The sequence below is a fragment of the Lachnellula hyalina genome (assembly GCF_007821495.1).
Source record: "Lachnellula hyalina strain CBS 185.66 chromosome Unknown contig00091, whole genome shotgun sequence".
Lineage (NCBI taxonomy): Eukaryota > Fungi > Ascomycota > Leotiomycetes > Helotiales > Lachnaceae > Lachnellula > Lachnellula hyalina.
The window spans coordinates 58,505-75,761 of record NW_022157205.1 but is presented as its reverse complement, the minus strand read 5'-3'; the positions used below and the strand labels follow the sequence as shown (position 1 = coordinate 75,761).

The 17,257-nt window shown below is 46.5% G+C and overlaps 1 protein-coding gene across 1 annotated transcript; it reads right to left on the bottom strand.

The window, feature by feature from the left end:
- Positions 1-1,363: 1,363 nt before the first annotated feature.
- Positions 1,364-5,773, bottom strand: CYP505 (Bifunctional cytochrome P450/NADPH--P450 reductase; the record flags this gene model as incomplete). The annotated part of the gene is made up of 4 exons (XM_031151156.1): positions 1,364-1,867; positions 2,430-4,811; positions 4,863-5,206; positions 5,254-5,773. The coding sequence occupies 4 exons, from the start codon at positions 5,771-5,773 to the stop codon at positions 1,364-1,366; spliced, it is 3,750 nt and encodes a 1,249-aa protein (XP_031004384.1).
- Between the last annotated feature and the right edge of the window lie 11,484 nt (positions 5,774-17,257).

Here is a 17,257-nt window from a genome sequence, read left to right as displayed (position 1 = left end):
GGCGACGATTCATGTGGTCCTTGGAAGATTGCCATAGCTCGATTTCTGGAAAGTTTAGACGAGAAAGGGAAGGACGTTTTCAACGAGGGAACACTCGGAAATCTCTTTTATCGTGCGAGCAATGTCGAGCGTGAAAATCGTGGATGGCAAGAAGCCAGACATTGAAGACCTGATTCGCCTGATTGAGTCTTCAATCGAGAGCCTATCATCTGTTATCATGTTCGTTGATGGGTTAGACGAGATGTCTGAATCGGACAGGAAACTTGTGTTCTCACATTTGAAAATGACTACAGGTCTTTGGGTCATCTCCCAAGTAAAGGTTTTTGTTTCGAGTTGAGAAGATGCCACATATTCAATGGACTCACCAGGCATCCCTAGTTTCAAGATTCAGGTCTCATCCAACATTATTTCTCCCGACATCGACAGATATATAAAGATTGAAATACAGGCATTGAGGAGCAAGACATTACTTTCAGCTGGCGCCTCAGTGGACGAAACGCATCCTTATCTCGGATACACGCCTCTCTTTTGTGCTGTGTATATTGGTTCACTGAAACTTCTTAGGCTCCTGCACGAACATAGGAGCGACCTCAAAGCTTTGGACAATGGAGGCCGAAGTGTACTAGAGCTCGCCAGTCAGGTCTTCACGGTGGAGATAGAGGCTGTCGTATGTTATAACATCAGTCAAAGCCTTCGTATTGGGTACCCGTTGCTGAGAGATGGTTCGATTCTCGTTTCTGGGAAAGTTGAACGACGATCAGGGGCCACACAGTTCACGAAAACCAGGTTCTCTCTAAATCTCAACAATCTCGGACAAAGCTGTCAAAGACATCAAAATGGCCGGAGACACTTTCTCCAGGCCAAACCGCGATATCAATAGTTTTTAAAGAATGAGACGAGTAGAGGTGGAATGAAGAAAAGCTGGAAAGGAACCTCGGATGATGTGATACAACAAAACTCCTGGTGGACAGCTCAAAACAATTTCTTTCGTTGTGATTGTCTCGACATATACTCGAATGGAATCGAAATTCATCGATAATATTTCTCAAAAGAAATTTGTCATTGTCATTATATCGTAATGGGTATCAACCGATTATCAACCGACCGGCGCACTATTTCTTGCTGACTCCCCGCTTCCAACTAAGTCCTACGTCGAGTTTCTTCAACGGGAGCAGACCTCCGAATTGGCTAAACATCTCAACGCTTCGGATCCCTTTGACAACCTTTCCCACCAGCCTATCTCCTAAAAAGTCATATCGATATTGCAAATGGATCCAATCAACATCCACAATGTATTCATTTGTGCTCCTCCACCTTTCCCCCAATAAACCAAACCTACAAAATAACTTCGCCCGTCCATCAATCACTGCTGCCGATAGTAATCATTTGCTGCGCCCGTATGCCCCGTAGCCTGTTGTCCTGGAGGATAGCCTCCTTCACCATAGCCTTGTGCTCCAGCCATGGGGTAGCTCTGTTGCGGATACCCCTGTGGTGGCAGGTGCTCCGGTTGATGCTGGAGGGGTTGATAACTGTTATTGCCTCCCGGAGGGGCGACCATTGGTGTTCCTTGCTCCACATGGTGTCCTGGTCCACCCTCTATCTTCCCACCTCCAAACCCAGCCTTCTTCTTCTTTTTGTTGCGTATGACGAAGAACGCAACGATGCATGCGATAATGATTACAACGATCACGATAACGACTATTGCGGCGATGATTCCTGGCTTGACCTTGGACTTCTTCTTCGGGTATTTCGTCTTGGTCTTTCGTGCGACTAGGTTGAGGAGATCGGTGACATCCATGGCTGTGGTGATGCGCCGCGGAAGATAGGTGGGCAAGGCTGTTCCACTAAAGAAAATAATGTAGGCTGACTTTGTGAGAGGACCAATTCTCCAATGGCGAAAGGATAATGGTGTTGAACGACGGAGCCGGGAGCCTTCTTGAAGACTTGCGCCTTATAAAGACCGACCGGTTTGGGGTATTCATACGGCGTCATAAAAGCTGTGAATGGAATCCTGTTTCAGCCGCCAAGGCTTTGTGCCTTAATGCAATCAAAATGTGTCGTAGAGCTAACCACTCAGAGGCCAGTTTCAGGTACTAAAATTAATTTGATAGGTTGATAGCTGAGCGGCCCTTTCAGCCCTGCGGCGAGGTGCATGTTCTAGCCGGTGTATTGCTTCTTATTGGCTATGCCATCGTGACCCCAGACTAGTTATCCCGCCCCAGTGTTAATCTTGGAAGCGATCGTTGCTATAAGTAGCCTAGCATAGCCTAGCAATGCTTAGCAAAAGCTTAACGGCGGAAGCTTTGGGCAAGACACATAGATGGGATGGAACTAAGTGACAAACACTTTTTATGAAAATGGTTCTAAATACAGTATGGCCATGGACTGGAGAACTCTTGATCTTTTGATCACCCAAATACATCACTCACATAACGGTCCTCCTTCATCGTTTCAAGCCAATCATCCGCCTCCTTTTCACCACACCCCGATCTTTCGCGATGAATCTTCTTGCAAACCTCCGCTGCGCTCCTACCGAGTCTTGCTGCACTTCCACAGAGGAAGATTTTGGCTCCAGCTTGAAACAAATCGGCAATTTTGTTCCTGTTCTCCCAAACAAGATCTTGCACATGCTTCGGTGGGTCTCCCATCCTGCTGAATGCCGTCTTAACCTCCACGACGCCTTTCGTTTCCCACTCGCGCAGCTCGTCTTTGTAGATGTAGTCTTTATCTTCATGGCGACAGCCAAAGAAGAGGATCGCGCGGCCCAGCTTTCGCACACCGACCTCAATGATAGCAGCGCGTTCTTGGATGAAGGCTCGCATGGGTGCAAGGCCCGTTCCAACTGCAATCATGATGATGGGTGTCTCAAGACTGGTAGGTAAGCGGAAGCCTACTTTGGTGGGTCGAACGGAGCAGGGAATCTTGTCGCCCGAGCGACGTGATGCAAGAAATGTGGATGCCACGCCGCAGAAGGTGTTGCGGCCAGACCAAGCAGGTGCCTCAAATACATCATAGGTGATGGAGGCGATGTAGGCATGGTCTTTACCGGTAGTTGAGCTTCGGTTTGAAGAACATATTGGGGAAGATGAGATCGAAAACTTCCTCGGTGTCAATGGTTGCAGCATGTCGATGTAAGTACTGAAAGGTACATTGAGTTGAAACTTTTCAATGACATCGATGATACTGTATCTCTCTTGGAGATACGTCTGGTAAACTGCGTCCTCCTTCAGCTCTGCAATGGCAGATTGCCTTTCCGCACTTGCATATGCCATGAGTGCCTCGGCTTGGCGCTTCGTGATGGGAGTGCTGAGCTCGACCACTGTTGAGAGGAAATGGCCAATCGTCGTTGGAGTCTTGGGCAGGAACTTCTTTCTTGATCCAGTGATGGACATGACATCTGTGTCTGAAAGTCCGAAGTGGTTGAGGATTCGCCTTACAGTTTGCTCTGGGTTGCGAGGCAAAACAACGAGATAGTCGCCTGCTGTGTACTCGTCTCCTTTTGGAAGTCTGACCTCCATATGTTTCTTTGCAGGTCCCACTTCTGTTCCCACCAGCTCATTGTTAGCAACCACAGTTCCTAACGTCATTTCCTCGCCGCCAAGTATCTGAGTGATCTGATCACTCTGCACAGAAACCGAGATTGTGCTCTCACCGGCCACTCTTGTCGTACCGGAATGTGCTCCGAGTGTTTCCCAGAGCCTTTCCGACCAGTCTTCCCAAGGACCAACGAGATCAGTCTTGACGTCCGTGTATCCAGCTTCCAGAAAGCGAGTGGCCCCACGAGATGCGATATTTTCATCGAGGAATTTCGGAATTCGATGAAAAGTGCTTGCCCAGTCCGAATTTCCAACACCGAAAACTGCATATTTGACATTCTCAAGTTTATCGGCGCCTTTGAACTGCTCCAGCCAAGTAACAAACTTCCTGGCATTGTCTGGAGGTTTTCCCTCGTACGAGGCTGAAATGATCACAATTGGTTGGTCTATTGGGAGATTCTCAGTAGCGGAGTCTAGACTCCGTACATTTGCTTGGAGGCCGTATCCCGCTGCTTTAGAATCAATATCTTGAGCGAAACCCTCACAGGTCCCACTGTTCCCCCCAAAAAGAACTGTGATGGGTGAGAGTTTACTACTAACGTCCCTATTTTCCCCAACATGAGCAGATGGATCATGGTACTTCCGGGCGACTTCGGAAGGAATGCCAGGAGGTACTCCTGTTGTGAATACTTTCCCAGGTCTGCGTCTAACTTTTATCTCAAAGTCAAGCGGCTTGGTTGTCAACGTAGATTTAAGCTGCAATTCGTAGGCTGGGTCTGCAAGCTCAATCTGGAAGCGTTGAAGCACAAGAGCAACATTCATAATCATCTCTTGCTCTGCGAAAGCGCGGCCAATGCAGGCTCTCATCCCGTTACCGAAAGGTTTCCAGGAGTTTGGGGGAAGTGCTTGAAAACAGCCATCCAGCATCCGTTCAGGTCTGAATTCATCAACATCCTCTCCCCATACTTTGGTATCGGTGTGAAGACCTTTCAGATTGGCCTGCAACACGGTGTCCTTGGTCACGAAGTATTTCCCACCAATGATTGTGTCTTCCTTGGGGCTCACATTGAACGCGCCAATGGGATTGCTCAAACGGAGTGTTTCTTTGAGGCATGCATCAATGTACTTGAGCTTAGTTATGTGACTGTACTCCAAGATGTTGTTGCCAAGTACCTCGTCCACTTCTCGGTAAGCTTTGTGTAATTTATCCGGGTGTTTCGCAAGTTGGTAATAGCAGAAGGACAAAGTTGCACTTGTGGTTTCGTGACCCGCGACCTATATTATTTTTGTAAGCAACGAAGCCATTAAGGAACAATATTGACAAACCAGAAAGGTACACATGTTGAAGCGAATATTTTCGTCTGATAGCTTCTCTCCTGTCTCTCTATCCACTGAGTTCAACATGGTATTCAGCAGATCTTTCGAATCCGGCTGGGGGTTGCGTTTTCTTTCAGCGATAATCTCGTCTGTCAATTCGTGCATTTTTTGGACATTCTCCTGTCGCCTTCGTTCGTCCGTATAATACCATTGGTTCAAAAACCCGGGACGGCTCGCCCGTTTACCCGATTCGATCAGGACATCGGCCATCTGCTGAGCAAACGGATGGGCTTGCTCGAGATAGAATTCGTTGAAGCGATAGCTGAAAGAACATAACCCGATCGTGTCAAACGCTTTCTAAATCAGTATGTGTCTGGACTAGAAAAGCTTTGGTACGTACCAAGACGGGTAAAATTATCGCTGCAGTCAATAGCATGATCTGGCCCTTGCCTATCCCATTTCAAAATCATCTGCGAGGAAATATCCATCATGTCGTCAAACATGTTTTTGATACCAAGAGGTCCGAATAAAGGGATCAATAGGCGATGTGCCTTGCCCCAATTCGCCTCTCCAGGTTTTGCAGTGAACAGTCCATCCCCAAGCAGAGCTCGGACCTCCATCAGAACTACGTTGGGCTTCTTCTCAAAGCGATCTTGATCGCACATCTCGTTGATGAATTCCTGATTCGAGAGCAGGACAACGGGTTGCCCAATTTTAAGTTTCACGATCGGTCCATACAGGTCGGCGAGATGCCAGAGCGATCTCATGGGGAATTCTGGGTCGATATCAGGTAGATTGCCCAACAGTCCGAAGTAATGATCTGGTGGTTGAGGTATAGGAATTAATTTTGTAGGACTGGAAGTTTTTGCCTCCTGCACTAGGACGGTACCATTGGCTTCGCTGTGGACAGGGCACGACATTTCGGTGTTTGGAGATTCGATGGTTGAGTAACAAGTAAGTGCTCTCTAACAAATCACAGTGCACTCAACAAACTCTTATATAACTTCTCATCAGACTGTACAATTCTAGGTATCAGCACCACCGTCTAGACATTCGGAGGCATTCTCGATTGAGGAAGTTGAATGCGGTGATCCATAACCCAAGATTGATATAGTATGCGTCGATCTAATTCAGCAAGGGAGTACTCGTACGCATTGTAAAATGTACAGCGACTTGGTAAGTAAGTACATGTCTCGATTTGGGAATTCCTGAAACCCTTTTATCCACCTGCAATATGAAGAAGTGAATGTCCAGCTGCCGGTACTCCCTTGAGTAACATCGGCATTGCAGTAGATGCAGACCGCGAAGACAAACACTGCGTCTTTACAGCCGACACTCATTAGTCGCCTGCCTGGCCGCAGTACCTCGCACTCTTCATCTCGAAACGGCTAGAACGGAATTCGAAACCCCATAGAACTCGGGCGATATCAGAGCCTTTTCAAGTTACATCTCATCGAGTGCAGTACTGTTTCAACTCTGAGATTTTGTCCGCTTGAGGCTGATTGCTTTACGTGATTAAGGGGAGGGGGCGAACGGAAGTATATGTGGCGTTGCGGGAGATCTGATGCACTTCCGCTGCCAGGCAGGAAGGGTATACGTATTTGATCCTTGTCCCACTCTAGATGCGGCATTGATCAGATGCCTCTATCAGCTGGGTGAGTTAGTGAAATACGTGTTGAAAGGAACTGGGAGTTGGCATGGTAGGGTATCGGTATAACGGCTATCACCTGACCCCGTGTCCCGATATGGTGAGTGATCGCGTTGGTGTAACACGAAATGCAGGTAGTGCGGTGAGGTTCACGGCCGGTTTTATTCGTATTTTGTAACACATCAAATTTTTATCTATATTTTGTTGTGGCATTATAACATAATAGTTTTAATAGTTCTAATTAGTGAGAACTGCTATCAAAGTCATTCTAAATAAGGTTTACCAATCAGATTCCTTAGTTGTGAGGTTATGCTTTTCTACTGGGAAGAGCCGATGGCTAAATTCACTACTTACATCCGGTTATAAATGCATTGGATAATTGGTCACAGTCATAGTTCAGAGCCATATTTAACCTTTGAAATCTCTTATAAACATTGTTGAATCAGATCGCAGGGCATCATACGCGACTTTCGTAAGTAACTGCTACTTCAAAGCAATAAATCCATCCTTATGATCCAAGCATTGGTCGGAAGCGAGCCCCGCTGATTTCATAGTCCAAGGATCCGGGTCGACGAGATACTCAGCAATCTGTAACCCATCCGCGATGATGAGACGACTGAAACGCTTACACCACTGCCATTCAGATCCTCGACTCTTCGAGAAGTGTCTGGAAACAATCCATAAAGGGTATAACACCTCCCGGGGAGCTTCCAACGATGTGTTTGTCAGTTCCCGAAAACAATGAAGTGACTTGCATATCATGATTGCGAGAGATTCCATCTCCTCATCCAAAGCCTGCTCCGAGGCGCCCGTGTCTTGACATTTATCTAACCCTTGAACAAGGTTAGCTCTATCTTGGTACCGTGCAAAAGTAAGTTACTTACTTGATGTCCGATATAGCACCCTTGATTTGAGTTCACACAGTCGAAGCTTCGTACTCCAGTAATGAACATGATCATGCGCAATCCATCTGTTTTCGAAGACGATCCTGGTAGGGAAACATTCGTCGTCGCTCGCTTCCTGGTTTTGGGGAACAGAACCATCACTGGGTTTGACTCCTTGCAGACATTCGGACCAGCAGACTAGCCTCCTTTCGAAATTATCGGCATCAACAAGTAGTTGCTGCGTCCTAGTGGTTAGATATTTGGGGGATGCGAGACTAAACTTCTGGAAATCATCTTCCAGGTGTTGATATGTATCTAGAAGCTCGACTAACTCTGCCTGATATTCTATCTGGGACTCTTCCATGGAGCTAGCGGTTTGAGAGAAAGGTTTCGGGGCTTCTAGTTTTCTAGTGGGCTTGACAGGCTTCAACATAGGCGTTGGTTTCGGTAATAAAAGCCCCAAATACAACTATTTTCCTTTAGTCGTCCGGTTGTATATTAAGGTAATATTCGTTCACTTACTACTAAGATCCATACGATATTCTGATTCCTGGCTTTCCTACGAGCCTTTGGATCTTCCGACTTCATAATAGCTAATGCTCCTTGAATATGTGTTGCCCAAGACCTAAGTGAGCCAGTGCATTGAGACATCTAGTGATGAAGATCTCGATCAGTAAGTGGCGATAGCTTAGTTTTTACTCAAGAACTAGAGAAAGAGAGAACTAAAAAAGAAAAACAACGCACCTCGTAAGTCTGGAAAGCCATAATGACAGTCAACAGAAGTCCATTAGGTGGTGGGTCTGAGGAAAGCATGCTTTGACACATCTGCTGCAATGCAGTTGAATAAGCCGACATGGCTTGGAGCACAAGCCCTTCGTCTGAGCGTCGACGACCAGCCGAGCCGGTGGCGGCTGCGAAAAGGGCGTTACATAATAGAGGTCGGTAGCAAGGTTGAGCCTCACTAGCCCAATCCCATTCTCTCCATCTCGGCCCACACGCATCCATAAAGTTCTGCCAAAGCGCGGGTAAAGCCGCAACGCTACTATAGCTATAATCGAAAATTAAAGTTGAAGCCGCCCCCCTCTCGTTGAGAGGTTTCGCTCCCGATTCTTTCTGGGGTCTTCGGCGTTGATAGGAATTCTCTCGTCGTGCTGCGTTTAATACATTGCGATCGGACGTGGCTATGGAGCTATCATCGCGGTTGACGAAAACAGTGGCGCGTGCATACCCTTCGCACTTGTATCCTGACCTACGACAACGGCTACAGAACGGATGCTGGAAATCACACTGCAGGTGATAGGGTCAGCATCCAACCCGAACCGTACAAATGTGCTTGCTATCTTACCTTAAGCTTTCGTCTTTTGCAAGTGACGCAACCGCGGGACGATCCGGGAGGTCCGCCCATGGTTTGAAAAGAAGATGCTGAGCCACACAGTGCAACATATACGGAGTAGTGGTACGAGTAGTTCTTTTCAGTCCTGTACTCTACATCAGATCAGGAGAGGATACGGGATATCTAGCCACGAAATAAGGCTTGCTGTTCCACTCGCTATGCCTCAAGTTGCTTCTATGATCTGAGGACTCAGCTTAATCCGAGACCGACCTACTATATGTCGTTCGGATTTCCACCCCTTCTTCCCCGCAGTAGGTACGGAGTATCCTTGATAGGTGGGTCTGAACGACCTACGATTACTCGCTACCAGCTTGCGTGAAAATCTGGCTATGCCCAATGTGGAAGTAGAGTGCGCTGCCAGTCCAAACAAAATACGGAAATGAAGTGAGCTTTGACCCGTAGATATTTTTATAGGCTAGCTTCAGGCTGAATTAGTATATACTCACAAGCGAGCGAAGAAAGATGACCGACTATTATGTTTTATTTTTAACGTTGCTAAGTCTCAATCCGCCAGTCAACAAAAGTAGTTTTCAATCGGCCGCTGCGGCTTGAGGGTGAGGAAAGCTTAGGGGGAACTGCCGATTAGCCCTCGCATGATTCACTAGAATCTAATTCTTGAATCAAAATTTCAGTCAGCATGGATATTTAAGACATGTATCAAAAGAACACCAATTACCAGTAGTAAATTGATTTCCTAGAACCTGCAGATTTGACGCTACAGTCTGCTATTCTAGGTTTACGAGAAAGTGTATTTCTACTTACTGTTAAAGACAGCAATAAGTAAACTTTATGCTTCTCAAAGACGACGCGAATAATAAAAAGACAAGAGATAGCTGTCCTGAGAGGGTAAGCTATACGGGGCTACTTAGTGCTGCAAAATAGAGTTCCTTGACCATCCCCCCCCCTTTTTTGTTTCGGTGTTGCTCGCTTATGGTCTAATACCTAAGCATTATGTGGCAAAATGCGGTTCTGAAAGTAGTGTTTAGATTTTGCTAATCTGTAGCGCTGACATTTATACGAATTTGAAAATGGACAGGACCCCCTTTTGGTGCCGAACAGCAAGGACATGAGGAAATTGTGAGCCTATTCATTAGGAAGCAGACTTCAAGCCGAATAACAACATCAGAGAGACATTATAGTCTTGGAAAATTTGTCCCGGGCGCCGAGCATATTGTTCACGTGAAGGACAAGTATAGATCAAGGTCTTGTATCTTAATAATAGGACAAACGCAGGCAGGAAAGAGGTTTTGAGGAACAAGTCACTTATATACAGTTTGGGGACCACCTGCGATCTAACCCTATTGAGCCATACTGAGGTTCAGATAATAGCTTGACAGTTCAGATATTTCTGTCCGATGACGCGACTACGAACTGTATAATCCATGCTTTGCAGCTTCCAAGAGACACTAGAGCGTTGGCAATCTGATTTTGACAAAGGGGGCTGTAAGCAAGGAATTTGTAGCAGCATAGAGAGCGCTCATAGGGACTATTAATATGGTAAAAGAAAGGGAGCTCCATGTCAATGCCGTTGCCTACGATATGAGTACTGCGCGCTTGCTTGCAGAGCTTAGGAAGTAAAAGGATAGAAATTTAGGACCGAATATAAAAGGGAGAGAGAATGGAAGCAATAGAGAGCGAAGTCGATGGGGAAAGCCACCACTCAAAGATGATTTAGTGAGTTAATTTCCTTGGAATCGATCGGATAAAAAGAGCATCAACCATAACTTCTCATTTTAGTATTCTTATTTAGAGAATATACAACGAGAGTTGAACAACGGGGCAAACAAATACTTTTAGCATTGCCAAGAGTAGTGCTCAAATTTGCGTCCGAGTTTCGAATCGCTATGAGTTCAATGTGAAGATGTACACCAGAGAAGCATAGTAGTTTTTAACCTATCCTCCTAGATACGAAACAAGACAAGCCATAAGATAGGGTGGCTCGGAATACAGTTCTCGGAGAAACCATCTTCACATCCACAGAAGTATGACGGATAGAAGCGCAAGGCTGTAGTAAGACGTCATGATGGCTTTTCCCCAATGCGTCTCTAGCCACCGGACCCTGTTGACGCGAATACACACATCCATCTCACCCCGAAAAGACCGACACCAAATGATCCCACCACACCACCACCTTCCACCGCCACCACGAGTATTCAATAACGCCTGCCTCACGTCATCCTGCCGAAAAACGCCAGACGATTGCGGCGTAAACGCCACAACCTCGCCGAAATGACACAATGTGCAGCACACTCGTGCTTCGTACATGTACATCAAGACTTATAACCAATTGTGACAGCGACTGGTAGTGTCAGAGTTGTATCAACTGTAATTCAGACTAACGATTATCCAGCGTTCTTACTACCACTTCGAGCAAGAGGGTAAATGTGACTGTACTTTGAATAAACTGACTGCTTCGCTACATTGGTACGTTGATAACCCATATCGGGCCGGAAAGCGAGCGGAGGGCTGTTTTGTCCATGTCTTTCTCAGAGTTGTGCAGTCTGGGAGGTGCACTTCTCGACTTTGAGGAGTCCGCAAGTCAATGATTATACACATGACCTCAGATCTAAACCCAACAAGGAGTTGGACATTATTGTAGATATCGGAAAACGGCTCAACCAATCAAGAAATGTACTGGGGTATAGACAGCACGAGAAGAACGCAGACGAGGTTATGGTTTCCCTTTGAACGCGAAGTAACTACATAGACTTCTAGGTTTCGATTCCAACTAGAAACGAATAGGATATGGAACTCAGCAATCGACTTATGTAACGCACTACTTATGTAAGATCGGATAGATTATGAAGAAAACCATTTCGCGGATGAGCAAGGAAACTTCTAAAGGGATGAAGAGTAATGATAAGATTGGAGGAAGCATCAGGATCCTAAACCTTATCGAAGCTCGGATTATGATGTCCTTCATGCCTTTAAGTTTCCAAGGTCGGTGCGAGCCATGCGTTCCTAGCAAGATCGAGTCCCGTACGATTGTCGTCTGTTCCATATGCTGTGATCGTCTGTGAGTGATGTGCTTATGCGTCTGCTGTGCCCACATCTGTCGGGATTGGGTAGTTTGGCTTGGGGAATCCTCCCGCGTCAAGGATGTACAGTACGGGTGTCTCAACCATGTGAGGCGGAAGGATGACTGCTTGGCGGGACCTGCGTTTGCCGTTCATGCCGTTCGGGCAACCTGTGGGGACAGTTGGCCAAGGCTTGACAAATCTAAGTTTTGCGACGAAGCTAAATATGTTGAAGGGATCGTGATTCCTAGAGACTGGGATGTCGTTGCTGGGAAGCGGGGCATAATGGGAAGTGGTGTTAGGAGGTTTGATCGGTAGCGGGGTTATGAAACGGACAACCAGGACTTGAGGTTTGAAGAGTAATTGTACTATGTACTACTGAAAGACTAATAATAGAAACAGTTTAGACTTGATCTTGACAAGAATAGAGAAAATACTATACTGTAGGATCCTTTACTGCATATAGATTTTCATCTCTACATTAGAATATAGAGGGAGAGAGTTGTCCTTTGACCAGACTACCTCTTTGCCTTTAGTTTCCAATGCTGAAAAGCCACTGCATTGCTCATGGCTGGTAATCACTTCATCATCAATTTTGACAGTATCACAGTAGTAGGTCTTGTGGCTGTGTGGCGCAACACAAATGGTGTGCATGAACTTCCGCTGAAGGATTTACACCTTCCAGAAGGGGAAACAACGAACTATGCATGCCCAAAAGTTTCAAACACGCTTGCTGCACAAATCCAGCGGTCTCATGGTTAACTCATATAATCCTCCTATCGACTAGTTATGCCCAAGAATAAACTGTTGTAATCCCCGGAGATCACGTCGAGTGGTGTGGGACCGTTACTTGGCCGCTGGATAAAACCTTGTCCATATCAAGCATTTTTGCCCTTGCGATGCTCTATCGAATCTTCGTTCTTTAATCGCGGATTATCTTTTAGCGTTATTCGATTCATGAGGCGGGATGACAAGCGGCACGTTAAGCCTAGACGTTATTGGCAAAGCGGCGTGCAAACAAAATCACACGCGGGGCAAATGAGTGATACCAAAGTGTGGAGGAAACTCTAGAGCGGTCTCTAGAGCCAGATCGATGTGATGAGATCATGGGCGGAGAGGAGATGAAGCTTACTAGATAGAGAGATTATTGGAATGAGTGCTTCGATGGTCCAGAGTTCATTCAAATCAGCAGTAATACTGACTCGCTCTAGATTGGACGTTTGGATTCGCATTTGTCGAATGAGACCACGACTCGGGGAATGCAGCCACAGTAGACCTATATTGTTGTCTTGCTCTTGATCCCGTGACTGAATACCCGTTGTTTTGAGTTGCTAGAGTAGCTAGCTCATGAAGATGTGCGACTTATCAAGTTTGTTGCATAATCTAACATGGAAACTATCGCGAGATCAACGTTCCTGTTCGGTAACTTTGGGCTTCTTTGGCGTGAATAGTACACTGGAGATAACCTTAAACTGTATTATTAGGTTGCTGCCCTCCGCTGAGCCGAATCACTTGCTACTCCAACTAGAGGTTACAAATTACGAGTACGAGTTACGACGGCGTCATGTAGTAGGCTACACTAGTAACGTCAAATCTTGGAACCGATCGCACCACGAGGCTGCCACGTTCTTTCTGCGCGATCGATCAGATCAAGCTATCTTTGAGAGAAGTGGTTGGTTGCACAGTAATGTTTGAAAGATGGGGGGTGGATCTTAAGAACGAGGTAGTCCTAAAACGGCACAACGATATATTAGAAAGAAGGGTCCGGTTTTCAAAACAGCACGGCATGGCATAGACTGTATGCCCCGGCAAATACTATATCAAGAAACAAAGTACATGACCGAGAGCGAGCGCATTTAGAAAAAAAAAGGCGCCTATGACGTCCCCGAACTTCGGGGCCCGAAATCAGGCAAACCCCGCGAAAAAGAATCGAAATATGCCTCGCCTCATGGAAATTCTGATAGTCTGTCCTTAGTAAAGTGTCCGATATCCAATGATGTCGAGATGCCAAATCCAGCTGGATAGGCAGGGCGATCCAGCTGTGTGTGATTCAGAACCTGAGGTGAAGCCAATATGTACTTCGTATATGTGCCACCTATAATTAGGGGGGTCAGCGAAGGTTGTCTAATGCTTGCGAATGATTTTCACCGATGACACCAGAGCAAATTCCTCGCTGCAAGTAATTATAGATTGATAAGAGAGCTGAATCCTGGAGGATGGGTGACATTGAAGTTATGGCGGGGGATTGGTTCATGATATCTACTTCAGCGAAGTTTGGGGGCGTAGCATATGCAAGATGATGGTGGGGAAGGAATGTGCGTAACCATAAGAAGCACCGAGTATCAGCATGGGTATGATGAACCCCTGACCTACGGTAGTGAAGAAATACTTTAGCAAGAGTCAGTCAATGGAGTTGTCCCTTCAGGTTTTCTTGTGGAAATAAAAATACATCGACCAGATACTTCAGTATTTAGCGTCTAACGAATCTGTTGCTCCTGCGAACGGGAAGCCATTAGATGTTGTTGAACAGCTTGGAATTTTGTTCTTGTTACATCCAAAGTAACTGATTTTACGTTTTGCTGATAACCTCTCAACTCCGTTCTTGCAGGCCATGATCGGCAGTTGAGCTTCAATTCAAGTCTATCGATGTCCTGCGCAATAGAGGCACGGCGACAACGGTGCGAGGTGGTGCGATGGCGCCGGAGTCCTTATCATGACCTTTTTGATATCATCAAGGTGATTAAGGGGGGCACACAAACGAACAAGGTAGAACCTTGGATGGCCTGTAAGTGGCTACATCGGAAGAAAGGTGAAGGATTCAGAAATAATCCTTCTGTTACGCATATTCAGCCTTTCTCGCGCATTATCAACGTTACACCTCCAAATTTGAATCTGCGACATTTCAGCCCAGCTGCCTTCTGCGTGACTCTGCCATAATTAGTTAATAGACCATCTATTAAAAATTTATTAGGTTGGAGTTTGGAGTTGAAAGATTGTCAAGTCTTCATAACTACCCCATTGATTAATTGATGATATACCCCAAATTCATTCCAAATTAGGACAATGCTGAATGCCTAAATTGACTGCCGGATTTGCCATGTGCGCGTTGAGTTTTCTTGATTCATTATATTGAGATCTGTAAGGACAAGTTTGGGCAATCTGGAGATGAAGGTGGGACAATTTTGGACTGATCAGGAAGCTATTATTAGCACTCATCTTGGAAGTTAGAACTTTGGAAAAAGACCCGAGCACCGTTGAGCTATCAATCGGAGATTTAATACACTATTGCTGGCGCTGGCGATCTTGCAACATCGACTGTCCTACCGAATCAGTCTCAGCCCATCCCGTATCATTAATGAAAAGGAGAAACTTCTAGCGTAAAGGTTACTTCTTTCAGTCAGAACACAGAACCGAAATTTCGGATGCCTATCTGTATTTGCGAGATCTTACTCGGATTCTGCCCCTGTCAAATGCCGGCCTGCATTAGATGCAGTAACAGGAGATCATTCACTGTAAAGACCTTGCCAATACTTCAAGACCAGAAACTTTGAGTGTCGAGAAGGGGTGGGGTTTTACAGATTCGTGAGACTAGAACACTCTAAAGCACGGCTTTAAGAAAGGACCATTATTTACACCACGGATTGTAGCTTCCACCTGTAAAAACAATACGGAGTCCGTACGGTACAATGCGATCGTCTCTTGTTTTTAAACCCCTGTCACCAGCCTTCAGTTACGGGTAGCAGGGTCCTCGGGGAACAGGGTTTTGAAAAGTCGGTAGTCTATTGGTTTTTGAACGTGGCCCTGGCAGGCATGCCGCTACAAAAAGGCCATGAACGGCTCCAGGGGTTGAAAACCTATTGAACCTGCATCGTTATGCAGGCAGATCGGTACTCTGAATGAGGGTCAATAGATAGGTGGACGAGTTCAACGGCAGTATCTCCCGGAGCTGCACTTTGAACAGCACTGTGAACTGACTGATATGCTGACTGATGGCAGTGATAGATACGTTCCGCGGGTCAATTATTTACAAGGAGCTGCTGCTCTAATAGGGCATTTCTCCCGTAAATCTCAGGCTGTGCACGAGCATTTCTTCCCCTGTCGGTGTCTCCTGATTTCCCTGTCGCCAGATGCCAAATCCGGCCTACTGGGCTTAACTAATGCAGTTTGGTTCATTCTACTGCACGAGTACTCCGTAGTTCGACATCTTGCAGTCTAGTCTGGCAGTGAACAACCTTCGTACGAAGTACTCGGTTCCTGTGATACTCTACGGAGTGCTCTACTCTACCGTACTGTACTCCGGAGTGAACTCTGTATAGCTATCTACCGAAACGAAGGAAGGTTGCGCCTCTTCGAGAATATCGCCCTGGAGAAGTGACCAGGAGATGGCGTTGTCATCTAGATACAGCAGAGTCCCGAGAGCTTCTCCGCATAACGTAGAGATAATACAGTGTTGCTGTAGGGTTGGGTAGACAGCTTTTGTACAGTTATATAGGCTGCTAAGATGGAAGAAAAGGGTTTGGCGTGACAGCCAACTTAAATTGCTTGCCGGGCTGGAAATTCCTCATTGTTCTGCACCTCGCGTCACAACCCCCATGCCTCCACATACTCCGTAGTCCACAGCCAAACTTGACCAGGGCCTTCAGAAATGCGCCTCCTCCCATCCCCTCCCGAACCTCTAAAAAGCCCGGGCGATGGGAGGTGTGGTGGCCGGTACGGTAGGCATCGCTTCTTGCTCCTGCTTGTATTACACCTGATCAGACTACAGTACAAGTTTCAAGCCTCCAAACTTGTATCTGTATTTGTTCAACCTCATGCTGACTTGGTCCCATCTCACGCCTCAGCTGCCACCTATTAAGAATCTACTGAGCTCCTTGGCTTGCCTCATTACCTTAGTTCCCCTATTGCTCCAAGGCTCATGCATGCAGCAGCAAGACCGAACCTCCACCACAACTGGAAGGCGGTGCGCCAAACTTCTCTGTAGTCCCCATCATCCATCCACTCGTCAATTACTTCTATTACTGCTCATTCGCAGATCTTTTCAACACGAATTCCAAGACTATCCTGACTTGTACAAGTCTACCCGTGCAGCGCTATAGTTCTGTACCCGGCGTCTCCATCGGGTCGAGGCTCGACCACATTGATACTTTCGGCCTGTGCTTCTACTGTACATAACCCACTGGGGGCCCAAATCTCAAGGTCCCTCCCAGTCCGCTCTCGCCACGGCCACGGTTCTGTCACGAAGGGACTAATTGCAAGGAAGAGCAACGATTGCTGGCAGGATCGAATTTCGCGATAGGATTCTGATTTAGCTACTGTATTGGGGAATATAGCATCCTGGCGGAACAACTGCAATAGTTGGCGGAAAGAAGTACCGTAAGTACAGTCATCTATCCATCCGCGCCCCGCGAGATCAACAGAACCTACGCCCACGATTCGTACGCACTGGCACGGGCACCACCACC